General features: G+C 43.1%; 1 protein-coding gene across 1 annotated transcript in view; it reads right to left on the bottom strand.

Moving 5' to 3' along the window:
• astn1 (astrotactin 1) overlaps positions 1-27,354 on the bottom strand; it is a 1,772,582-nt gene that overhangs the window by 391,532 nt on the left and 1,353,696 nt on the right. Inside the window, exon 14 of the mRNA XM_055641960.1 lies at positions 5,196-5,323. Within this exon, the coding sequence (XP_055497935.1) occupies positions 5,196-5,323 (128 nt within the window). The remainder of the gene's footprint in view (positions 1-5,195; positions 5,324-27,354) is intronic.

The raw sequence follows: 27,354 nt of genomic DNA, 5'->3' as shown, positions 1-27,354 counted from the left end.
CTTGGCAATTACCAAGTGTCAGAGAAAGTAATTTTTGCTCTGCTGCATGGATGAAAATTTGATGCAACAGCCCCTAAAACTATTCAAATTGGAATGGTACAGATAAGCTAATTATCAGATTACTTCAAATTAATATAATATCCAAGAGGAATAGGCCACAGGCAATTTGCAATAGATAGCTGCATCAATTTCTAAAGCAGGCTTAATATGTGGAACAATTGATGGAGCCAGACAAGAGAGCTGAAATGTTATTTGAATTACAACTGGATAGTTTGATGAAAGATTTTCTTTCGTGCTTTAAGGTATTCCCGAAAATATTAGATGAACTCCAACTCAAAGCGAGGGTGGTACAGGAGCTTGAAAACCATGACCGTGTTTCTCTTGGAGATATTTTGGCACCACTGCTTTAAATCTGGCCATAGATTAATGTGCATACAGAGGAATCTATTGGCTTTCAGGTAGTACTTCATAGGAGCCCTGGGAAATTCTTGGCATCAATGACCAATGGACGAGAAACTGACATATGTTCAGCCAAGCAAGACCGGTGGGCCATGCGACCAGCAGGTCGGCCCCTGCTCATACCCCGAGGACTGAAAAACTGGAGAGGAGGATGGAGGGAGCCAGCGATGGCAGATGCAAGAGCAAAGGCAAATACGAGAGCGAATTGTGGTCTTATCTTCCGCACCCTCAAGGTCGGCTGCGGGAGGCTCCCCCCAGGGTCTCAAGGTGGCCATCTGAGAAGAGGGACGATGGTTCACTGGACGCTCCAGACGGAGGCAACAGCTGGAGGCCCTGCAGCAGCCTGGGCTCGACTGGAGACTGAGCACGCGGATTGAACTGGAATTTTAAAATGGCGCCAAAACCTGGTGACTCATCGTAGTCCGTGGATCGTTTAGGACGGTATGCGAACTGTAGCGGGTCCATGTTGCGAGGGAGGAAGGCGCAGATGTGTTTCTTGACCAGCCTCTCAAAGCATTTCACCGGACGACAGTCATTCAGACTGGGGAGGCATTTTTAGGTACAGGTACAATGGCGGATCTTTTGAAGCAGGCAGGGACCACGGACTTGGCCAGGGAGAGGTTGAATATTGTAGTGAGCACCGGAGTTAGCTGTGTAGAACAAGACTTAAGTACTCGCCCCAAAATACCATCTGGGCCTAAAGATTTCCTCGTGTTCACCCGTGTCAGAACCGTCCTCACGTCGTGCTCGAACAGCGAAACTGTGTGCACATCCCCAGCGATGGACCTCCCTTCAGCTTCAATAGCCAGCACGCTGGCGGTGTTGTCGTTAGTCGGCAGACCTGGGGTGATGCTTCCCATCTCGAAACGAGCGTAGAAGGAGTTCAGGTCATCAGCTAGGGAGGTGCCGGCACTTCCGGTTGAGGGGGGGGTGCTCCGGTAGTTGGTTACAGTCCGTAGCCCCTGCCACAGGCGTCTGGTGTCCTGCCTCCATCTGTGACTTCATCTTGTCTCTGTAGCTCCTTTTTGCGTCCTTCACCGCCTTTCGCAGTCGGTAGGACTCCACCTTGTAGACGTCCATATTTCCGGATGCCAGGCCCGAGTTGTAGGCAGCGGTGCGAGCATTCAAGGCAACACGAACGGACCTGTCCACCTATGGTTTTTGGTTCGGGAAGGTGCTTACCCTTACCATGGGGACAATGTTGTTGCCTATTGTTGCGATTACGTGACTGCTTCCGCGAACTCACTGATGTCACTGGAACTTGCTTGGAACATGTTCCAGTCGACATCATTCAGTGCATCTTGCAGCATGGCCTCTGACTGGTCGGACCACCGCTTTACATCCCTCGTCTCTACCGCTTCCCGTACTATCCTCTGTTAATACTCCGGCAGCAGGAAAATGGCAGCGTGGTCAGATTTTCCTAAGGGAAGGAATGAAACGGCCTTGTAGCCCTTCCGGAACGGCGTATGGCAGTGGTCCAATGTTCTCTCCCCCCTGGTGGCACACGTAATGTGTTGGTTGAAGTTCGGCATAACCTTCTTGAGATTTGATTTATTAAAATCTCCAGCCACCACCATAGCTGCAGTGTACTTGTTTTGGTGTCGACATAGCACATCGTATAGGGCCGATAATGCCAAGTTGTGTCCGCATGCGGTGGAATGTAGACGGCTGTGACGATCACTGAGCCGAACTCCCAGGGAAGGTAGAATGGGCGGCATGAGATCATCAGATGCTCCAGGACCGGTGAGCAGGAACGGGATAGCATCCTAATATTTCCAGGGATGCACCAGTTGTTATTGGTTATGAAGCAGACTCTTCCCCCCTTGGATTTCCCAGATTCTTCGGTTCTGTCAGCACGATGGACAGTGAAGGACTCGGTTGGGCAGATTACCTGATCCGGAATCAGTGAGGTCAGCCATGTTTCAGTCAGACAGAGGATGTTGCAGTCACTTATGTCCCACTGGAATCTGACCCTTGCCCTGAGGTTATCCAGCTTGTTTCCAGTGACTGGACGTTTGCCTGAAGAATGCTGGGCAGAGGTGGGCAAAAGGCTTGGGCTCTCTGCCTATTCCAAATCCCCCCCCCCCCCCCCCCCCCCCCCCCCCCCCCCGCTTATCCCAATGTTTTCTCTGGGTTTTCCTTGGAGCCGCGCTCCCATTGTTGTTGCCGTGGCGCTCACTGTTGATCTCTGCTGGCCACGCTCGATCGGTAAGTACTGCGTTTAAAAAGTCTTTGTTTACCCTAGAGTTTAGATTTAAGAGAGTTTCCCTGCCACACAATCCGGTTTATTGAATGGTATGCAAAAAAAGAATTTCACTGTACGTGTGCACATGTGGTAATGAGAACCATCGAACCAGCAAGGTAATGCAGGGTTGGAATTCTTCAGCACCTCTCCATATGGTAAAGAAGCTGGCTGTGAAGTTCAGCTGTAGTTCTCAGGAAACTTCTTGACAAGTGGGAAACAAATTGACAAAAAAGGAATTTTCTCTTTTTACAAAAACACTGTCTTGGTGTGAGACCATAAAGGCAAGTGACAATATGTCACCTATTGTAACTAGTCACACCATCTGCCTTTCACATCATTTAAAAGATGGATTTTGTACATAATTAGACAGCACCTGCAGATAGTATCAATGGTAAGTGTTTCAGACAGTGAGAAACAGATAATTATTGGGATATTGCTTACACATTTATGCTTTTCTTAGAGAACTGTTTGTATTAAGTAATAGGAAACTTAACAAAGGGCATCAGCCTCTGAAATACTTAATAGACTGGTGTAGCATTGAGTCATAGTTATAAAGTCTGATGGCTTAGAAACAGGCTCTTAAGCCCTGCATGTTCATACTTACCATCAAATACCTAATTGTCTATACAAATAATATTTACCATCACTTGGTCTGTAGTCTTTTATGCCTTGGCAGTCCAAGCACTAATCCAGACATTTCTTTGAGTGCTCCAGATTCCAAACAGCTTCTGGATGATCAAGTTCCCAGATGCTTTTCTAACCTCTTAACCCTTACATGCTCTCTACTTTAATACAGTTCTAGTCTAAAATGAACTCCACTGCTTAACTCATCCTAGGCTTTAGGAATGATTCACTGAACCAAGAGAGATGATTGGACCAATAAATCTGTGAGCAATGGGCCTGCAGTAGCAGAGCTAAGATGATTGGACTGCCATTTGTGTGACTCATTGTAGAACAACCTAACTGTCAGCTGGTGCTTTTCTCCTTCCCGACACAGTCTAAAGTTTGACCTTTTACGAACCAGGACATATCAGGTCATTCAGATTTTTTGTCCACTCGAGTCTCCCAACCGCAACCTCTCCACTCCTCCCCACAGAATAGGGGCAGCACAGTGGCAAGCGGTAGAGTTTCTGCCTTACAGCGCCAGAGACCCAGGTTTGAACCTGACCACGGGTACTGTGTGTACGAAGTTTGTATATTCTCCGTGTGTCCGTGTGGATTTTCTCAGAGTGCTTCTCTCATGTTGCAAAGGCGTACAGGTCTATAGGTTAATTGCCATCTGCAAATTGTCCCCAGTGTGTAGGATAGTGTGGTGTACTGGTGATCGATGGTCGGCGTGGACTCGGTGGGCCAAAGGGCTTGTTTCCACACTGTATCTCGAAAGTAAGATAAACTAAAGTAAAGCTGCCATTCAATTCTTAGTGCATTCCTCTTGAACTAAATTTGGACTGGGTCAGGAGAAAGAACCTGGAGTTGCTGTAACAGAGTTCATAAGATTATAAAACAAAGGAGCAGTATTAGGACATTCGGCCTAGTCTGAGTCTGCTCGGCCATTTCAATCATGGCTGATCTACTTTCCCCACTCAAGCCCATTCTCCTGCCTGTAACCATTGAGGCCCTTACTAATCAGGAACCTATCAATCTCCACTTTAAAAATACCCAATGATTTTGCCTCCACAAGCTGTCTGTTGCAATGAATTCCACAGATTCACCACCCTCTGACTAAATACATTTCTTCTCATCTCCATTTTAAAGGTACATCCTTTTATTGTGATGCTGTGTCCTCTGGTCCTAGACACTCCCAGAGTTGCTCAGCATTGGGTCCGGCATGACAGGTCAGGACTCTATGGAGTGTTCGAAGCAATAGTTTTAATCATCACGATAGGGTTTAGTTTGGTGAAACAGCGTGGAAACAGACCCTTTGACCCACCGCTTCAGTGAGGACGAACGATACCCGGTTTACTAGTTCTATCCTACACGCCAGGGACAACTTGCAGAAGCCAAGTAACCTACAAACCAGCACATCTTTGGAATGTGGGTGGAAACTGGAAAAAACACTTGTGGTCACATGTCCTGAAGAAAACACATGTGATCACATGGAGAACGTACCTACAGACAGCACCAGCAGTCAGGATTGAACCCGGGACTCTGGCGCTTTAAGGCAGCAACTCTACCACTGCCCCTCAGTGCCGCCAGTGTCACTGGAGCTGTGCTGCATCACCACATTGCCCTTGATGAGTACAACAATAACCAGCCTTTCCAATCTGCATCTGAGAAGGCCGGTTCTACTCATAGACTATTAATTTTTAATGTTAATTCTGTTTCTTATCTGCATCAGCGGTTTTTATCTGTGTTGTGGTAACTGTGGTTTTTATGAGTATTGCACCATCAATAATGTCTGACCAAATCATATAGAGATTGATTCCGGTTTGAATTATGTTCAAGTAAAACTCAGCAAACCGTGAAGCAGAGGAGGCTGTGTGAGTCTGACCTGTGAGGTAGTCCGGATCTGGGATGGGGTCGGATAATAGTTCCTGGCACTGGTTCTCACTGGGCAGAGCCGAGACAACCATTCCATCGGGCAGCTGCTGCTGGATGCCGGTCACAAAATTCTTCTGTCTAAAGGAGAGAGAAAGAGAAAATAATAATCCATAATGAAAACAGTTTAAGATATTTTCAACACCATGCAGCATGAATTAAACTTGTGCATTTATCTAATCTTAACTCCAATTTGTACAACACAGAGTGCTGGAGGAGCTCAGCCGGTCAAGTGTGTTGGACATTGATAGACAACGTCTGAAGAATGGTCCCAACTTGAAACGTTGTCCATCAGTCTGAGGAAGGGTCTCTCCCCGAAACATCACCTTTCTGTCTGAAGAAGGGTCATGACCTGAGATGTTGCCTGTACATTCCATTCACAAATGCTGCATGACCCATTGAGTTCCTCCAGCACTTTGTGTTTTACTCAAAATTCCAGCATCTGCAGTTCCTTGCATGTCTCACACTTAGATTCAATTGTTTCTTAATTGGGACTTGGCAAGTGGACAGCGGCCATTTTAAAATCCCACAAGTTATCCGTGGATTATCTACACCATTTGCTTTTTTTTGAATGAATGATATCTTTATTTCGAACGATTAAAAAAAGAACTTGAAAATGAATAAATAAAAGGAAAATTATATATATACATATATATATACATAAATATACATACACACATGCATACATATACATGTACATATACACATATACACACATACACATATACATAACATATATGTACATACATAAATTTAAAAAATCAAAAGCCAGTTTCAACATAATACGCATTAGACTCGTTCGAAAAGGGATAGGAAGAAGCCTATGCTTGTCAAGTCCTACCCCCATTCTTCACCATTAACAAATGCAAAATTCAATAAAATAAACTAAATAGACAATTCAAATAAAACTACTCCAATCAAGCTATTAAGAAAAAAAGAACAAAAAAAGAAAAGAACAAAAAGAACAAGCACCATTAACATCTGTGAGATTTACATTCTCCTTCCTCATTACTGTAATTTTCAAAGATATATCTTTTGCACATTTTTTTAAATTGCATTATATTCATACTTTGTTTAATCGTTTCATCAAGACCATTCCACAAAACCACCCCACAAATGGAAATACACATACTTTTTAAATTGGTCCGAGCATAATGCTGTTTCAAGTTTAGTTTCCCTCTAAAGTTATAACCCCCCTCTCTGTCTTTGAACAGTTTTTGTATGTTTACAGGTAGCAGTTTATTTTTTGCTTTGTAAATTATTTGTGCAGGCTTGAATTCTACCTTTTCCTAACTCAATCATAATGTTTCCTCAATTGATGTTTTCTGAAGAAGTTATACATTGTTAAAACCGATCAGTCTCAAAAGCCAAACTGAAAATTTAGGGTGCCTTTATTTAGGGATAGGGTGGTAAATCAGTGGAATTCATTGCTGGAGGCTGTCAATGGATATTTATTTCAGGTGGAAATTGACAGATTCATGATCAGTACGGGTGTCAGAGGTTATGAGGAGAAGGCCAGAGAACGTGGTTGAGAGGGAAAGATAGATCAGCCATGATTGAATGGCAGAGTAGACTTGATGGGCTAAATGGCCTAATTCTACTCCTAGAACTTATAAACCTCTGGACAAAGGCCAGAGATGAAAGTAAAACAAAAGACCGTGATATATACTGTATATGAAGCAAGAGGAAGGATTATAGGTGGAAAAGAACAAGGGAAGAGGAAAGGAGTGTGGGATAGTGGGAAATATATGTATGCATCCAGGTGAGGCATGAGGAAGAGAAGGGAAGAAAAGAGGGAGTGATGTTGCTGTTGGCTATCTAAAATTGGAGAAATTATCGTTCATAATGTTGGGTTGTAAGCTACCCAAATGGAGCTGTTCCTACTCTTCCTGAGTTACTGTATGGGCGATCATTGGTTGGCTTGGACACGGAGGGCCAAATGGCCCGTTTCCACGCTGTATCGCTAATCTAAAGTAAACTCTCAGGCTGAGCACTTTGGGCGTAAGAGTAAAGAAAATGTAGGGTTAAATTATCATTGCGAAAATGCTATAAATTAAATAAAGTCCTGGAGAGACAGGCGGATTGAGGAATTTGATGAGGAAATGGAGAAGAAGGTCTGGTTGGCGCAGTCTTAGACAATAGACAATAGGTGCAGGAGTAGGCCATTCGGCCCTTCGAGCCTACACCGCCATTCACTGTGATCATGGCTGATCGTCCACGTTCAGTACCCTGTTTCTAGCTTCTCCCCATATCCCCTGACTCCGCTATCTTTAAGAGCTCTATCTAACTCTCTCTTGCAAACATCCAGAGAATTGGCCCCCACTGTCTTCTGAGGCAGAGAATTCCACAGATTCACAACTCTCTGGGTAAAAAAGTTTTTCCTCTTCCCCGTTCTAAATGGCCTACCCGTTATTCTTAAACTTTGGCACCTGGTTCTGGACTCCCCCAACATCGGGAACATGTTTCCTGCCTCTAGCGTGTCCAATCCCTTAATAATCTTATATGTTTCAATAAGATCTCCTCTCATCCTTCTAAATTCCAGAGTATGCAAGCCCAGCCTATCAACATATGACAGCCACGCCATCCCGGGAAATAACCTCGTGAACCTACGTTGCACTCCCTCAATAGCAAGAATGTCCTTCCTCAAATTTGGAGGCTAAAACTGCACACACAATACTACAGGTGTGGTCTCACGGGGGCCCTGTATGCCTGCAGAAGGACTTCTTTGTTCCTATACTCAAATCCTCTTGTTATGAAGGTCAACATGCCATTAGCTTTCTTCACTGCCTGCTGTACCTAGTAGTACTCTCCTATGTACAGCAGGCTAGCTGTTACTTACCGTTATTGACCACAAATTGTTCCTCATGCTCCTCTCTCAGGTTTGGAGAGTGCTGTACCTTCACTGTATGCTTACTTTCAGTGAATGATAAGTAAGGACCTCAGATCTCTTTGTACTTCCCCTTTTCCCAACTTGACACCATTCAGATAACAATCTGCCTTCCAGTTTTTGCTACCAAAGTGGATAACTTCTCATTTATCCACATTAAACTGCATCTGCCATGCATCCGCCCACTCACCGAATCTGTCCAAGTCACCGTGCATTCTCATAGCATGCCCCTCTCAGTTCACACTGCCACCCAGCTTTGTGTCATCTGCAAATTTGCTGATGTTACTTTGAATCCCTTCATCTAAATTATTGATGTATATTGTAAATAGCTGCGGTCCCAGCACCGAGCCTTGCTGTACCCCACTAGTCACTGCCTGCCATTCTGAAAGGAACCCGTTAATCCCTACTCTTTGTTTCCTGTCTGCCAACCAATTTCTATCCATGTCAGTACTCTACCCCCAATACCATGTGCTCTAATTGTGCCCACTAATCTCCTATGTGGGACCATTGTTGTTTCAGAAACTTATCTTTTTGATAAATACGTCTGATGAATTACGAGCTGCGAAAATTAGTGAAAGCTCAAGAGAGCTGTTGATTACATTTATTGTTTCAGAGAAAAGTTAAAACTGCACCACAATAAATGGTGCATCATCCACACTGAACAAGCTCAGCTGAATCACAGCCAGGTGTTAGATATTCTGAAGAATCAAATCATGTCCTAAAATGAGTTTGTTTCGTTTGGGAGGACTGATTCGGATGGATGAACCAAGTTACGATTACCGAGTTCCGTCACATGTACCATCACACAGATTGGTTGACTGACTACAATTAGGCTTGATATGATAGGATGTAAGTCAAATGCTTTGCAGTTGAAAGCATCAGTGAATGGTACAATCCAATATCAGAGAGGAATAACACACGCAAATTGATTTTAAAGTTATGATACGTAAAAATCGCTTCCAAAAATGAAACAGAAGAATTATGCAAGAAAATAATATTTGGCTAACCAATTGGAGTATTTTTAAAATATGATAAGTAGCATTGATTGGTAAGGGGAGTAAGGTAATAGAGGACATGGTGCATTTCGATTATCTGAAGACATTTGTTTGGCTTCCACAAAGGGGGTTTAGAGGTACAGCATCGAAACAGGCCCTTTGGCCCATCAAGTCCCTACTGATCATTTATCACCCATTCACGCTTGACTTTAGACTTTAGAGATACAGCGTGGAAACGGGCCCTTCGGCTCACCGAGTCTGCAAAGACCAGCGATCGCCCCATACACCAGTTAATCCTACACTCTAGCGACAATTTATAATCTACAGAAGTCAATTAACCTACAACCTTGTACGTCTTTAGAGTGTGGGAAGAAACCATAGCAGTCGGAGAAAACTGGTTCATTGTAACAGTTCTATGTTATTCCCATATCTCACGAGATCGATGTTATCCCAATTATCCACTCCCTACACACTAGGGACAATTAACAAAGGGAAATTAAACTACCATCCACACATCTTTGGGACGTGGGAGGACCTGGAGCACCACTGAGAATGTGCAAACTCCACACAGACAGCACCCAAGGTAAAGATCAATCCCAACTCCTTGTCACTGTGAGGCAGCAGCTCTTCCTCCCTATATTGGAGGTTAGAGCACATGGAGATGGGTGTAATACATGTCAGCCTGTGTCTAGTGATGTGTTGCAGAGATAAGTGAGCCCAAGCATTTAACATTCTAATATTGGGCTTTTCAAATCTGCTGATGACAATTGGGATAATGAATAAGGAGGAGGAAAACAATAAGTTTTGTGGGATGTAGACAAGTCAAGTGAGTAGACAAAAGAATGGTAGTCAGGGTATAATGTAGAAAATTGTTCTGTTCGTATAGTCAGGCTACATGGAAGCGGGACCTTCAGCCCACTGAGTCGATGCAGACTACAAAGCACCCATTTACACTAATACAATCTGGTAAATAAAACAGGTTGTTGTGTACTTTTCAAATGACGAGAGATTGGAGAATATTGATGCAATAAGGCACCCAAATGGCCTTACACACAAGCCACTGAAAACCAAAACACTGGCACAGCACATGAAAAGGAAGGAATCTTAGTTGTTGGCCTTTATTACACTTGAAGATGTCTTATTACAATTACAAAGAATCTTGGTGAGATTGCACCTGGAGTACTGCATGCAGTTTTGGTCTCCTTGCCCAAAGAAGGTTAAGGTAGATAGAAATGCTGGAGAAATTGAGCGGATGAAGCAGCATCTACGGAGGGAAGGAAATAGACAAAGTTTCGGGCTGAAACGCTTCTTCAAAGAAGGTTAAACTAGTTTTGAGAGGAGTAAAGGGGGGATTCACAATGCTGGTTGGTTTGTTCATGAGGAGTGATTGAACAGAAAAGGTCTGCATTCTTTAGATTTTAATTAAAAGAGAGAACTCATTGTCACAAATATTGCATAATCCTTGCATTGCAGGACTGCCTCAATATTTCCCATGGCTGAAATAAATACAGGGCAGCACGGTGGCGCAGTGGTAGAGTCAGAGAACCAAGTTCAATCCTGGTGCTATCTATACAGAGTTTGTATGTTCTCCCTGTGATCACGTGGGATATCTTCAGGTGCTCTGGTTTCATCCCACATTCCAAAGACGTGTGGGTTTGTAAGTAAATTGGCTTCTGTAAATTGCCCCTACTGTGTAGGAGAGAACTAGTGTACGGAATAATTATTGGTTGGCGTGGACTTGGTGAGCCGTTTGCACATTGCATCTCTAAACTAAACTAAACTAAATTATCTGAAATCAGGGATTGTTGTCTCAAAGTAAAGGGAGGTCCGAATTATCATTTGGGACTGAAATTTATTCACACAGACGGTAATGATTCATTGGGATTCTCTTCTGCAGAGTGTGTGGAGGCTCCATCACCGATTTTACTCATAATAGCCATTGCCAGTTTTGGATAGTATGGAAATGGTGGCAATCACTCATGTGTCGGACAGTACATTCAATGTCACTGAGGTAGAAGATTAGCCATTATCTTGATAAATAACAACAGACCAATTAGCCTACTCCTGTTCCAATTTCTGATGTTCTTACGAGTAAGAGGAATAATTTACTTCACTCCAGGAACTAATTTGCAATCAGAGATATTTTAATCATTATTTTAATTTGGCTAAAAACAAACAAAGGAGAAGATGGAAATCAATTGGAATTATCTCCAGCTGGAGAATTCTTTGAAATATTTTGAGTGCTCATTCTGTAGAAATATTTGATTTTGAATCTTTTTGAAGATGACAATAAAGCCAGTTCCCAATATTTTGGTCCTGTATCAATTATTCTGGAATACATCAAGAATCGACAAGGTTTAATTGTCATATGTACCAAAACAGAACAATGGAGTTCTTATTCATAGCAGCATAAAGGGTCTCTAAATGTAGTACTCAATAGATAACAGTAGAAAGTGCTGGAGTACTTCAGCAGGTCAAGCAGCATCCCTGAAGAACATGAATAGGTGATGTTTCAGATCAGGTCAAGACCTGAAACATTGTCTATCCATGTTCTCCAGAGATGCTGCCTGACCCATTCAGTAACTCCAGCACTCTCTGTCTTTTTTCTGTAAACCAGCATCTGCAGTTCCTTGTTTCTACTCAATACATAACATAATTTTTTTTTAAATGACTAAAAAAACACAATATAAAAAAACATGTTGCAATTCCATAGCATCTATGGATTACTGTATAGCTGTAACAACCAATAAAACATGCTCTCAATTGCATCCAGAGTAGAATTAGTTTGTTTTTAGCAATGAATTTGATGAAGTTTAAAGACATTTCATATGCTTTCATATCGAAAGGAAAATAAATGCATTCAGCCACAGTGCCTGCTGCTACGAGTTCATCTACAATTCTGTGGGAGAAACACTTCTTATAATTAGCCGAGGAAACAGCTACTATTTGGTGTTTATGTGTAGAGTATGAATTCACACCACCTGTTCAAGGCAGACTTCCATCATTTCCCCACTGTCAGTTTCCGGACTTGTTTATTATGTTGATTGGCTCTCAATAATAGAGGACCTGTCACTGCAGGGTCTCGCAGATGAAGCAAAGGCATTAAAATGACAGATGTATCCAGAATATTCATGCCTGAAGGAATAAGATCCACAACTGCACTGTCAACCTCAGTGCTGATGTCTCTACTCCAACACAAACCAAATCCTGTACATTTATTGACCCTCACCTTGCATGACTTGCATCAATTGCCAATTAAGTCCAATTTACAGAGGGATCTTGTTTAAGTCCAGAGCTCCTGAAAGTGGCCACACAAGTAGATAGAATGTTAAAGAAAGCATAAGGAACGGCCCACAATGTTTGTGCTGAACATGATGCCAAGTTAAACTGATCTCATCTGCCTGTACATGATCCATATCCCTCTATTCCCTGCACTTCAATGTACCAATAGCTGGGGTCCCAGTACTGAGCCTTGGGGTACCTCTGGGTACCCTTGGGGTGAATCTCTGGAACTCTCTGCCACAGAGGGTAGTTATCGCCACTTCATTGGCTATATTTAAGAGGGAGTTAGATGTGGCCCTTGTGGCTAAGGGGATCAGGGGGTATGGAGAGAAGGCAGGTACGGGATACTGAGTTGGATGATCAGCCATGATCATATTGAATGGCGGTGCAGGCTCGAAGGGCCGAATGGCCTACTCCTGCACCTAATTTCTATGTTTCTATGTTTACCTATCTAAAAGCCTCTTAAATGCCACTATCATGTCTGCTCCACCATCACCCCCTGCAATGCATTCCAGGCCCCCACCAGTCTCTGTGTCAAAAAATATTACCCTGTAAATCTCCATCAAACTTTCCCCCTCTCACCTTATAGCTTTGTCATTTAGCTTTGGACATTTCCACCCTGGGAAAAAGGTTCAGACTGTCTATGCTATCTGTCTCAAATGACAGCAGCTTTAAAGTATACACAATAGAGATTTCACTGAATTAATGCGAATATTACAAACTTTTCTTTCAGCAACTTTACATGCCAGACTATGAGAAGTTAAACAAAATGAGTCCACCTACATCCAGCCGTAAACAGCATTTTACGGTCAGTTTAATGTCATATTCATTTGAAAACTGTAGAATGAAGATGAAAATTAAAAATAAAACATGTTATCACCAAGTAACACAAACTCCTTGCCGAGTGAGGAACAAAATTAAAGACATTGCATATCCATGGGTGACAATATTTTGAGGACTGCAATAACACCATTTTGGCAGACATCGTCGAGAGAACAGCTCTGGTTTCCTGCCGTTTCTCATGCATCTGAAGTCATTTGCTGCACACCCCTGCTATTTCATATGGAAGACATTTAGTTCTGTTCCCCGTGGTACGTTTTTACAACATCATAGAAGATTTAATTAGTGCCTGTCTTTGGGCCGCTAAGCAGGAAGTTGACAGCTTACTCTCTTTGTTTTAAGAGTCTCAATTCAAACACACAAAAAATGATACAGATTATAAGGAGTGGACATTGGTTCAGTGGCGTGGTGCTCATCAAAAGATTGCAATTTGAATTCCAAACTGGGTGGTTTGGCTATAAGTGGAATTTCTCAGGCACAAAGGCCAAATAAAATGGTTTAATCTGCCCTAATCTTATGCAGGCAAAGAAGATGCCAAGTAAATATGTTTTCAGTTCCTGGACTTGCCTTGTATAAAGGTGATTTGTTTTCAAGGCAAGGAAAATAATCGAGTCTGGTTAAGCAGTCAAGTAAGGGCAATCATTAATTAGGATAAACATTTTATTAGCGGCAGGAATTAACAATGTGACAGGATGATATTTCTATTAGCAAATACAGTAATTACTTATGACAATGCAGCTTACAATATTAAAATATCTGCCGTCATTTTAACATTTCTGGACATTTGTTTAAATTTGTCTGTATTGGAAGTGACATTCCAGAAATTGTTAAGGTCGAATCTGGGGTGCCACAATGGCACAACGGTAGAGCTGCTGTCATACAGCACCAGAGACTCGGGTTCAACCCTGACTACGGGTGTGTCTGTACAGAGTTTGTACGTTCTCCCTGTGACCACATGGGTTTTCTCCAGGTGCTCCGGTTTCCTCCCATATTCCAAAAATGTGCAGGTTTGTCGGTTAATTACCTTTAGTGAAATTGTAAATTGTCCATAGCGTGTAGGATAGTGCTAGTGTATGAGGGTGATCGCTGGTTGGCATGGTCTCAGTGGGCCGAAGGGACTATTTCCATACATCTAAAATGTGTAAAGAGTCTAACTCCCGGCTGCATCAAACATCAAAGCTGAAGTTTCCAATACCCCAGTCATCATGGATAATCAGCTGCACACCGTTGTTAAACTGATCCAGGGATAAGGTTGCATTCTCCAAGCATCGTGCTGAGCTTGTGATATATGTGAGTATCCAGCATTGGGATTACTTGTGACACCCTGGGTTTTGTAATGTGCTCAGTGAGCTTGCCTCTGGATGGTCAGACGTGCTGCCCACGATGAACCAGTCAGAACTTTTTCCCCAGGGTGGAAATTTCCAACACCAGAGTGCGTAGCTAGCAGGTTAGAGGGGGAATGTTTAATGGAGATATGCATGGCAGGTTTTATTACACGGAGAGTAGTCGGAGCTTGGGACATCGCCAGGGGTGGTGATTGAGGCAAACACGATAGTGGAATTTAAGAGGCTTTTAGATGGGCACATGGAAGTGCAGGGAATAGATGGATATGGATCATGTTCAGGCAGATGAGATCAGTTTAACTTCGCATCATGTTCCGTGCAAACTTTGTTGCCGAAAGGGCTCTTCCTGTGCTGCACAGTTCTATGTTAATATTTATATAAAAGAGAGGGACACATAGTGCAGGAGTAACTCAGCAGGTTTGGCAAGACATCTGGAGGATATGGCAGATGTGCCTCAGATCGAGGCCCATTTTCGGAATGATTTTTAGAAGGGTAGGAGAAAGCAGGACAAGAGGTGGGGGTGAAGAAAAACCAGGCACACGAGAGGTATGTAGGAAGGAACTGCAGATAATGGTTCACACTATAAGATAGGCACAAAATGCTGGAATAGCTCAGTGGGTCGGGCAGCGTCTCCGGAGGAAAGGAACAGGTGACGTCTAAAGAAGGGTCTGAACCTCAAACATCACTTATTTCTTTTCTCCAGAGACCCGCTGTTACTCCAGTATTTTGTGTCTAATTACAGGTAAATGATAGGTGGATACAGGTGAGGGGGGGGGGGGGGTTTCGATTGGCAGATGAAGGCTAAAAATACAAGGAAGACATAAAGGAAACAAGGAGACAAAAGTTTGTCAATCAGGAGAGAAATGCTGAAACAAGACACTGCAGATGCTGGAACATTGAGCAAAAAAATGTGTTGGAGGAACTCAGAGGGTCAGGCAAATTGACAGGCAATGTTTTGCATCAGGATTTTTCTTCAGTCTGTTGGGGTAGGGTGGAATGGGGGGGGGAGAAATATGGCAAAGAGCGGTATGCATGGCAAGGGATAGGCGGATACAGGCACCGAGGGGTGATTGACAGATGGATGGAGTGTAACAAAGGCTAGAGGTAAAACGGTGACAATTGGTTGCTAGATAAGGAACAAAAAGGAGGAGTGAAATGCAAACCAGAAGGATGTGGGTGCAAGGGGAATGGGGTAGGCGAAATTGAGGAATAAAAGGGAGATGAAAGACCGAGTTGAAAGGGGTGGGAAGTCAGCGGGCGGCGAGGAAAGGAACAGGGTGATGGGGGCAACAAGAGAAGATAAGCACATGGCGAGGGGAATGAGACGGGGGAGTATTTGAGATTGGAGATTTCAACTTTCATGTCATTAGGCAGTAGAGCCATCCATGCAGAGTATGAGGTGTTGCTCTTCCAGTTTGCATGTGGGCTCACTCTGTGGCAGTGAAGGATGCTAAGGAAAGAAAATTAACATTTACGCTCAGCCCATTTCACTGAATAACTATAGCCCAATCCGCCTTGGCCTACGCAATCTCCAAAACATTTTAATTCCCCTTCCCATTCTCACCTTTCTGTCCTGGGCCTCCTCGACTGTCAGAGTGAGGCTACGTGAAAATTGGAGGAACAGCGCCTCATATTTCACCTGGCTTACAACCTAGGGGTATGAACGTTGAATTCTTTAATTTCAAATAACCCCTGCATTCCTTCCTTCCTCCACCCTAGTCATCCTTCAAATTCCACTGTTTGCATCCTTGTATTCTATTGTTATCATCTTTTCCCTAGCCAAAGATGGGCCATTGTGGTCTCCACACTTCCTTGGTCATCTGTTGCCGGCCCTGATTTATTCTGGCCATTTCCTACCTATTCTGGCCTGGAAAATCACTCATCTTTTTTCTCCAGACATGCTCCCTGAGTTACTCCAGCACTTTGTGTCCAACGCCAAGGAAAGAAAGGTTGTTATGGGAATGGTAAGGGGAGTTAAAATAGTTGGCAAACAGGAGATCCTGTGCAGATATCTGCGTTCCACTTGGAAAGGGTGGTCAACCAGATCCTGTTAAGCAGATAGTCTGAGAAGGTCGCAACTGTGGGTTTACAGTGGATACCTTATCGTATTATGAAATATATGGAGGAAGATAAAAAGCCAGAAAGTGGTCGCAAGAGAGCCGATTAAATATAGCCATACACAAAAGACCAAGTCCCATCTGTAGATAATCCAGCAATGAACTTTACAGATCCTTTTTGAAACTCTCTCCAGAGTAATGTTGTGAGAAATTGCACTTCAGTATCTTAAAATCCTTGAGGAGTTATTCTCATTGCTATAGTGTAAGCCAGTTGTAGGAAGGCTGCTTGCTCACTGAAGAATATGGGAAAGGGAGGCCGGAGTGTGGCTTTTGGCCCCTTGTGCTTGTTCTGTCATTCATGGTTAATGGTCTACACTGAAGTAGACATCCTCTCCTCCTTGCGTTCATCTCCCATCCCTCCCTACTCTGAAACACCCATCTCTCTTTCCCTCCCTGTGCTAACATCATATCCCTTGATCCCAGGCACGTGCCGTTAGGGTAGGCAAGGTAGGCACTGCCTACCCTGACTAAAATTATAAAATGGCAATAACTAAATATAAATAGTAAAGGCATGTGCGAATTATGCCTTTCTAAGAGATCGATCTCTTCGGTAGGCATAATTCTCCATGCCTTTCAACTGCAGCGCTTGTGACCCTTGAAGGTCTGTGCAGCCCACGTGCCGTCGGTGCTGCTTAAAGCCGTCAATTTCAAGCGGGGCTGAAGGCAGCTGAAATTCTGCCTTTGCAGCACTGCGCAGGTGCAGCAGCCTATGGGGGCATCTACAGCTGCATTCACACAGTGCTCAGTTTAATTTAGAGATGAAGCATGGAAACTGGGTCTTCAGTCCACCGAGTTTGTGCCGACCAACATCACCTGTTCACACTAGTTCCATGTTATCCCAGTTTTGCATCCAATACAATAGGGACAATTTACAGACGGCAATTAACCTACAACCTGCACATCTTTGGAACATGGGAGGAAACTGGAGCACCTGGAGAAAATCCAGGTGGTCACAGGGAAGCCATACAAACTCCATAAAGACAGTACCTGTAGCCAGGATTGAACCTGGGTCTCTGGCAACTGCACCACTGTGCTACGGGAACTGCTAGCTGCAATATCTACTCCGCAAATTACTTCTAAATGGATTTGCTTCTCTATCAAGAATGTTCTCACTCCATGCGATTGCCAACTCTCTCAACTTCAGCAGTTCAGATTTTTAAAACATGCTTTATGGGCCAATTTTCAGCAAAAATCTGGTGTAACATTAGCACTTAGATCAGCCTATATCAATCTTCCTTCGTCCTGTGCTTATCAGTAATGAATGCAGGCATTGGCAGCTGAGCAATACTAAAATACTGACAGAAAGTCCAAATGGAGCATTAAAATTACAGTTTTCTGCTGAAATATTACCACAAACATAGCTCAAGAATTTCAAAACTCAGCATCAGAGACACATATTACAGTTTCTTGTTGTGCCCATTATTTTTTAGCTATGGGTTATATGCTACAAGCGCATTGTTCCTATGCTACAAGAGCAGACTTATGGGACTTATTTCTTACTGGACGTTGTAATAACAAACATTATTAACGAACACAAAGACACAATGTGTTGGAGTAACAAAGGGTCAGGCAGTGTCACTGGAGAACATGGATAGGTGACTTTTTGTACCAGGACCCTTCTTTCTGAACATTGAACTATGGCACTGGAACAGGCCCTTCGGCCACAATGTTTGCACAGAACATGATGCCAAGTTAAATGTTCATATCTGAAAGTGGGTCCCAATCCAAAATGTCACATATCCATGCTTAAGGGGTTGGACAGGCTAGATGCAGGAAGATTGTTCCCGATGTTGGGGAAGTCCAGAACAAGGGGTCACAGTTTAAGGATAAGGGGGAAATCTTTTAGGACTGAGATGAGAAAAACATTTTTCACGCAGAGAGTGGTGAATCTCTGGAATTCTCTGCCACAGAAGGTAGTGGAGGCCAGTTCATTGGCTATATTTAAGAGGGAGTTAGATGTGGCCCTTGTGGGTAAATGGATCAGGGGGTAATGGAGAGAGGCAGGTACAGGATACCGAGTTGGATGATCATCCATGATCATATTGAATGGCGGTGCAGGCTCGAGACATTGCCTGACCTGTTGAGTTGCTCCAGCACTTTGTGTCTTTTTTTTGTAAACCAACATTTGCAGTTCCTTGTGTCCATCAGATCAAACTAGTTTAGAAGACTTTTTAGTCATTACCATTGCTCAGAGATTTGTACTCGAAATTTAATGTGCATGCAATGAAATATTAAGGAAAAAATGTAAAATGTGTTCCAAGACTTTTCGTTCAAATGACACTTTGTTGATAGTTAATCCTGGCATAAAGCAATGCAGCATTATGCCTGGAGGTCTGGTTGAAGATGAAACGAGCTTTCATTCAGACTCAACAAGTTCAATTATGCAAAAAGGAAAAATCATTTGACTTTATATCATTAAGACCTCTGCAGTAACAGTGGCATTCAGCAGCATATTAAATTAATGCTATTTTCATTTGTTTTATAGCTTCTATAAAAGACCAACAACAACAAATATGACCAATGACGATACAGTTAATAAATGAAACAGCGGCTTATTTCTAACAAACAAGAAGAATGGCTTATGTCAGTCTCAGTGGTTCACAGATATGTAAACAGCATTATTTAGAAAACGCCAAAGATTTTAACTAGAACATTTTCAGCACGAGTTCAGAAGACTCCTTTCAACCTACTCCATATGCATTTCCTTTTAATGCCAAACATTAAAACTTAATTCCCAGAGAAAATTCCTGCCATAATTATTAATAGGCCCAAGATAATGGAAGCTTTCATGCATGTGTAATCAATTGGTCTATTATACTCAAGGTAAATGTCTATTTTATTGCATGATAATCACTGTTCCTTTAAGAACAACGCTTTCACCATATGCAAAACGATGGCCCAGAAAGAGAAGCATTCTGTGGGAGAGAAACAAATCCTTCTGCATGTCCCGAAATTAGTTTTTAACGATGATTTTCTTTGATGGCAGGGCAGTGTGTTGAATATATTAACTAATGCATATTGTTGCCAAAATGGAATGTATTTCTGCTTGTGAAAGCAATCTGAAGTAAACAACTTAAGAGGCTATTATCCCATTTTCTACCAAGCTCTGAAGACGATTGACATTTTGTTTGCTGCACTTTGTAAAGAGAAATGATTTTCCATTAAAGTAGATGTACAGGATAAATACTCAATTCACCGATGCACTGAGGTAGCGCAGCACTGTGGGAATTCACAATTCTCAGGGTGACAAAGCAATTTTATGGCACCACCTAACGAGCAGGTGGATCCTTGCATTCAGGTCAACAATTTTTCTCCCTCTAACTTCCATAAAACAGATGAATTAGCCCATTGATCTCAACCAACAGACACAGGCTGCTTCAATTACGTCATATTTTCCAATTACCAAATGTTCATGATTTGCTTTCTCTATCATTGGATGTTTTACTGTCTGAGACAACAATTTCAAGAAGCTGCCGACATCAGAGACTTCAAGTGTTTTGCTTCTTTTTTACATTGCCAGGTTGCACAAAGTATCAATTATTTGTACTAAAATGAGGAAAAAACTTTCCAATGACAATTTTTGGCAGCTCATTCAGGCACAAGAAATTCTCTGAGATAGGTGTTAGATCTGACCTTGAGTGCTACCTGTGTTGAGTTTGCATGTTCTCCCTGTGGTTGCATGGGTTTCCTACGGGTGCTTCGGTTTCCGCCCATATCGCAAAGATGCAGGTTTGTAGGTTAATTGGCCTCTCTAAAATTGCTCTGAATGTGTAGGGAGTGGATGATAAAGTGGGAGAACAGAACTAGTGCAAATGGGTGATCGATGGTCGGTGTGGACTTGGTGGGCCAATGCTATATCTCAAAACTAAACCAAATTTTAAAAATGGTTGCTGGCACAAATTAGGCACATCACACTATTTTGTTGGTTGGCACTTGTTCCAATGCTTCTTCCAACAGCCATCAGTTGCTTCAGAAAGAACACAACATCCACATGGATTTCAAGCAATAACCAAACAGCTGGTGGAACTCATTAAACCATGGGCTGTATGGTAGAAGGTGGGCCAGATGAGAGATTTATCCCGGAAATGCAGGTTGATGGGAGTGGCACAACCCAATTTTGATGGGACCAAAGACATTTTCGATCAGAAAAGTGCTGGAGTAATTCAGCAGGTTAGGTGGTATCTCTGGAGAACAGGTGAATAGGTGACATTTCATTTCATCTGAAGAAGGGTCTCAATCCGGTCATATATCCATGTTATGGACAGGTAGATGAATAGGGAAGGTTTAAAGGGATACTAGACCAAGTGCAGACTCAACTTCCCCAACGCATCAATTCTCTGACCCCAACTTATCTTTGTGGGGTCTGACCAGAAAGACTATGCCATCATGTTTAGTTCAATAGTGTGTTATTGCCACATGTGCAAAGCACAGTGAAATTCTTTTTTGAGTCGCCAGATTTGGCTCCATTTCCAAGATCACTGGGTCTTATGGAGCAGCACCCAATCCAGGCGATCCCTTTGATCGTTCACTGTACTGACGTTCCTCTTCTCACACGGCCACTTTTATGACCCGGGACTGCCTCCCATGGTTGACCATGAGGATGCGTAAGACAAGGCCTCAGTTCCATCTCCTACTGGCTTTGCTCCTTTCTTCGTCGCTGGCTCCCTCCCCTTGAATATTAGATGCCTCAGACAATTTAGAAACAATTCAACTGTGTCACTGAAAGTTTTTGCCTTCAAATTCCTTGAAATTACATTATAATTTAAATTGTTTTCCATGCCAATCTTGCTGCCCTGAACTTAAAATTAGCTTGCCTGCCAGTAGCTTTCGCTGTGGACGGATGATTAAACTCGCAAATCAAGATACTGAATCAAAAGTACAAGTGTGGAAAGTTGTGTTCTCTACTGCAATTATGTCACAGTTGGAGATTGAATTGAAAGATACAGCTTGGGAACAGGCCCTTCAGCCCACCGAGTCCAGACCGAGCATTGATGACTCGTTTACACTAGTTCTATGGCATCCTACTTTTGAATTGATTCCCGAAACAATAGCGGCAATTTACAGAGGTCAATTAACCTACGAGCCCACACGTCATTGGGATGTGGAAGGAAACCAGAGCACCTGGAGGAAACCCAAGCAGTCACAGTGGAATAAAGTGCAAACTCCACACAGGTCAGGATCCAATCTGGCGTGTAAGGCAACAGCTCTACCAACTCTATCAATTATGCCATAAATGTGTGACAGTGCTACCTATCGTCCCCCATTATGTACGTCAGAGATACAGTCTGTGGTATTGAGCTACATCAATATGAAGTATTATTGTGCTAACAAAAACATAAAAGCCCTTGGAATCCTAATGTATTAAGAAGCTATAAGGAGAGGTTGGACAAACTTGGATTGTTTTCCCTTGAGTTTCAGAGGCTTAGAGATGACCTAATAGAAGGATATAAAATAATAAGTCGACAAAGTAGACAGTCTAAGTGGTCATGGAACTGTCAAATATTAGAGGGTTTATGAAGGAACTGTAGCTGCTGGTTTACATCAAAAATAGACACAAAAAGCTGGAATAACTCAGCGGGTCAGGAAGTTTCTCTAAAGAAAAGGAATAGGTGACATTTTGGGTCAAGACCCTTCTCTAGACTCATATTAGACGGTATTAGCCTAAAGTAGAGGGACAACGTTTAAAGTAGATTTGACAGGCTGCACAGAGTGCTTGGAATGCACTGCCAAGGGAAGTGGTGGAAGTAGATACAATGGTTACATTTAAGAGGCATTTAGACAGGGGATTGGGAGATGTAGTCCATGTACAAACAGATGAGATTGGTTATGGTCATGGGTTGAAGAGTTAGTTCCTGTGCATAATGCATTTGAGGAAGTGCAACAAGAGAAGGGAATGTACCATAAATGGGGTACTATTGAAAGGTGTGGAATGTCTACCGCCATTGAAGCTAACAGTACAGGTTGACAAGGTTGTAAAAAGCCATACCAGATAGTTTCCTGTAGTAGCCAAAGTACTGAATACGAGAGCAGAGAGATTATACTTGAACAATCCATTAAAGGTCTACAGACACTGCTCGAGTAGTGTGTACACTTCTGGTCACCACATTACAGGAAAGATGAGAATGCACTGGAGAGGGTGCAGAACAGATTTCCAAGAATGCTGCCAGGACTAGAAAATTGTAGCTTTCAGAAATAAATTAGATACCTTGGCTTGATATTTTCTTTGGAAATGAAGAGTCTAAAGTGAAATTTGATGGAGTACATAACATTATAAGTGATATAGAGGTAGAGTAAATGAGCAGTAAATATTTACGCAGCACAGGCTTCACAAATTTGGGAGCGTAAATTTAAAGGAATTGGCAAAGTATTCCTAGGGGATTTTGTTTTTCTCCAGTATTGTTGTGGTCAGAAAATCAGTGCGTGAAAAGGTGGTGGAGAGAGAAGCCCTCATCACATTACAACAATACTCGTGTGTACAAGAAGAACCTTGGCCAGCAGGTTTATAGAGATATCCTTATCTCACACTTTTAGTCTTTTCTTCTCTGGCCTTTGTCCAACCATCTGCCAATCAAAAATCCTCCTCACCTGCATCCACCTATCATTTGCTAGGCCATGTCCTGCCTCCACTTCTCTTCCAGCTTTCTACCACCCTTCCCCTCCACAACAATCAGTTTGAAGAAGGGTCCCAACCCGAAAAGTCATCTGATCATGTTCTCCAGAGATGCTGCCCGACCTACTGAGTTACATTGACTTTGTGTCTCTTTTTTGTAAACCAGCATCTGCATTTCCTTGTGTCTCCTCATTATAGATCTGGTGCTGAATAATGGGAATTGTCTAGGTATCCCGTTTAAAACTGCCATCATCACTGATGATCACATAAAGTCAAGAATGATAGTAAGATTAAACGAGAAATTACCAGTTCGAAGTTTCATCATTATTTTATGAGGAGTACATTGAGGGAATACGTGAAGAACCCCGCCCGGACGCATGCGTGTCATTCTTCAAAGCAGCGGTGTGAAATCACAGATAACTGTAATGACTTAAACATAGTAAGATTAGAGAAGAAATACCAGTTGAGTATATGATCATGGGTGGGAGCGGAGGGCACGTATTCCCTCAATGTACTCCACATAAAATAATGATCAAACTTCGAACTGGTAAGTTCTCGTTTAATCTTACTATTTTACTTCGGAGTCACGTGAGTGACTATGTGAAGATTTCAAAGCTCTGTGATTTCATGCCGTGGAAACGAGTCCATGCATCACATCTGCCTTAATGACTGTAGGAGGAATTGTGTCAACATATTTTAGACATGAATCTGACATTGAAATCCATGAATTGATTAACACAAATTATAGCCCCAATTTATGGGGTAATTAAATTACAGAACTTAAATTGTTTCTGCAAATGTTCCAGGTTTAATGACTGGTTCAAAATGATGCCCAGTGTTAGTAATAATGATGCCTCCTGAGCAGTCCATCTACCTCCACAGCTGGAGATGGAATTGGTGGCACCCCAACCAAGTGCACTGGCATCAGTTTGTAGCAGCATTGAAAGGTTGCTGATAATGATTGGATTGAAACAAAGCCAAATGTTATCTATCCACCATTTTAGTTCCATTATAGTTTTGATTGGTAGCTTCATTGGTCTGTCAAAATGACCAGCATTGATTTTGAGTGCTTGTATTTTTGCTCTCTGTAAATTTTGGTAATGTAAAGGTCCAAATTGTGTGGCTGGAAAAGCAGCCACCATTTTGCCAATTACTTTGCTACCAATCTGATGGACGGTTACTGATGTCAATGAGGTTATTGCAAGCCTCTATTAAGTCTATAGCCTTTCCCTTTGGCAAAGTCACCGACATGTGAACTGAGTCAATGGTGAACCCCAAATAGTCCATAGTAGTGGAAGGCGTTAATTTAGATTTAACTGGATGGATAATAAACCCCAGTTTTTCAAATAACTGTTTTGTGGCTGTTACAGTTTGTTTGGCCAATTCCAAAGTTTTGCCCACAATAAGTATGTCATCTAGATATGCCATGACCATGTGTTTTCGTTTCCGTAGAAACGCTAGGGCTGGTTTCAAAATTGTAGTGAACAGCCTGGGGGCTGATGTTAACCCATTTGGCAGTGCTCTATATTGCCAACACTGTCCCATCCAGTTGAATTTTAAGTAACATCTGTGGTCACCTCGTATAGGCACTGAATAGTAAGCATTTTTTAATTGATGCTAGCCATGAAGTAACCTTTGGAAATCAATTGTTTAGCAGTAAGAAAGGTTTCCATTTAAAAATGAATATATTGTACAAATGTATTCAATTTGGTCAGATCTATGATGATGCGACAACCACCATCTTTTTTGATTTTGGTAAAGATATTGGACACAAATTCTAGCAGTTCATGTTGGGATTTTTCAATTACCCCTTTTGCGTAAGGCCACTTCAGTTCAGCCTGCGCTTCTGATTTTTCTTTACCGGAAGTACGAACATTCGGTTCGGTATATGTTGAACTGGAGGGCTGTACGTGTATAATTCTATTGTATATCCCTGGATACTGCTTAAATATAAGTATCGGTAGTTAACATACTCCATGCATCCAGAAAGGAGAGTAAATCCCCCCCCCCCCCCCCCCCCCCCCCCCCCAACCTCCATGCTCCCTGCAATTTGTAGGGAACCAGACCCACCTACCTCCATAGTTACCAATGGCAGGTTTACTTTTTGTAAATCCTTCATTCATGTTGAGGCGTTAGTGTCTGGGTTTGTGGTTTGGCTGATGTTGGAGGTTTGCATATCTTCCAAGAAGGCCGGTCTGGGCCATGGCCTAAGAAAGACTCATGTTTGGTGTACTGGATCTTCGAGCTTTCACCAGTCGGTCCTGTTCTACTGGTGGGTGCATAAGGGTGCTGTTTATGGCCGTGTGTTGCAAAGCAGTGCCAGTGCATCCTGTTGGTCCTGCAACATGTCCTTCTCATCCACTGTGCGGGTGAAAGCTGTTATCCCCGCTGTTTAGGAGTTTCCATATACAATTATTTACTACAGGAAACATTCCGGGATATACAGTTACTCGGTGTCAGGTGTCCTCCAGGTTTTGGCCAGTCTGGTCTGGCTGTATGAAGTTGGACACCATGTCCAGTAGATTTTCACGTTCCTGCACCCCCTGCACACTTGATTTCTGTTCTGCAAACCCCTCTTCAGGATCAGCCCAGAACTGATCCCCTGTACTCCCCTCTGACGAGGGAGAAGCACTGTGCAGCCCTACAAGAGGTGCTGCTGTGGGTTTTACATAGAGCCCACAGTGACTCGACTCCATCTCCCGGAGCCTGTCACGTTGGAGCAAATGCTCCACACACCGCTCCATCCGGCTCCAGCGCTCATGGTCGCTGGCCACCCGCGGCTGCTCAAAGTCGAACTCCTCCGAGTCCACGACTTTGATGGTTTTTTGTCTTGCCTTACCGCCCGGCCGCGGAGTGGATCTGGCCGGTGCGGAGGCGAAATTGGGCACAGCTGATCCCATTATAGGTGATTCAAGTGCCGCTGGCCGCTGCTAGCCCACCAGCTTTGTCGCAGCCCGTTGGTTTCTCCACCTGTAATCAGCATGGGAAAACACAAAAAGACCGCAGTTCTTACCTGCAGGTCCAGGTTTAAATTGTCGCTACGGGGGAACGTTGTTCCACCCCGCCTCCTGCCATTTTCGACTTGTCAAAAGTCGACGGCCCCATCTGAATAGTCTCCCGCCCGGCTGTGGTGTTCTGGCTGGCGCGGGACCAAAAGTCGGCACAGCTGATCCCTTACGGGGCTTGTGCCTTCAGCTGCTGCTGGCTCCCGCAACTTCGCAGTCCTCCCCTGCCAGCTTCACTCACAGCACTTTGTGGACACTATTTTGTCCAGCTTCCCCCCCTGTGTAAAAACAGCGCGGGGACAAAAACTACCGCAGGGTAAATCACTTACCTGCAGGTCGCGCTTTCAAACTTACCGCTGCACCCCGCCTGTCGTTTCGCAAGCGTGAAAGCGATATGACACGCATGCGTCCTGGCGGGGTTCTTCACGTAGTCACTCACGTGACTCCGAAGTAAAATTGCCCTCCGGTTGGGTCATGTCTGGGGAACATAGAAAAAACATAGCAGAAAGAACTGCAGTTGCTAGTTAATACATAAAAGGATAAAAGGTGCTGGCATAACACAGCAGGTCAGAGAACATGGAAAAAAGGTGATGTCCCTAGAGAACATGGAAAAAAGGTGATGTCTTGACCAGAATCCAGGGATGCTCCAGGTCTCCTGACCTGTTGAGTTACTACAGCGCTTTGTGTCCTTTGGTGATTCAAGAACCTAATAGCTATAGGAAAGTAGCTGTTTCTGATCCTGGTGGTGTGTGACTTCAGGCTTCCATTCGTCTGCCCTGATGAGATATTTTTGATGAGGAGTGCTGTACCCATGGTACAATCCACCACTCTCTGTCGTCCTTTGCAACTCTTGTTGGAGTTGCAGAAACAAGTATTCATGACAGGCACATGAGGGCAGATCTAATACCAACACTCATTGTAAAATCCACATTGTCACAGTAGAAGAAAATAAACAGATGATTTACTTTCAAATAGTTCATTTTACTAGTTTAGCCTTAAAATAGATATTTGGATGGAGGCTAATTTTAGTGGG

The sequence above is a fragment of the Leucoraja erinacea genome, chromosome 10, assembly GCF_028641065.1.
Source record: "Leucoraja erinacea ecotype New England chromosome 10, Leri_hhj_1, whole genome shotgun sequence".
NCBI lineage: Eukaryota > Metazoa > Chordata > Chondrichthyes > Rajiformes > Rajidae > Leucoraja > Leucoraja erinaceus.
This window is presented reverse-complemented; position numbering and strand designations above follow the sequence as displayed.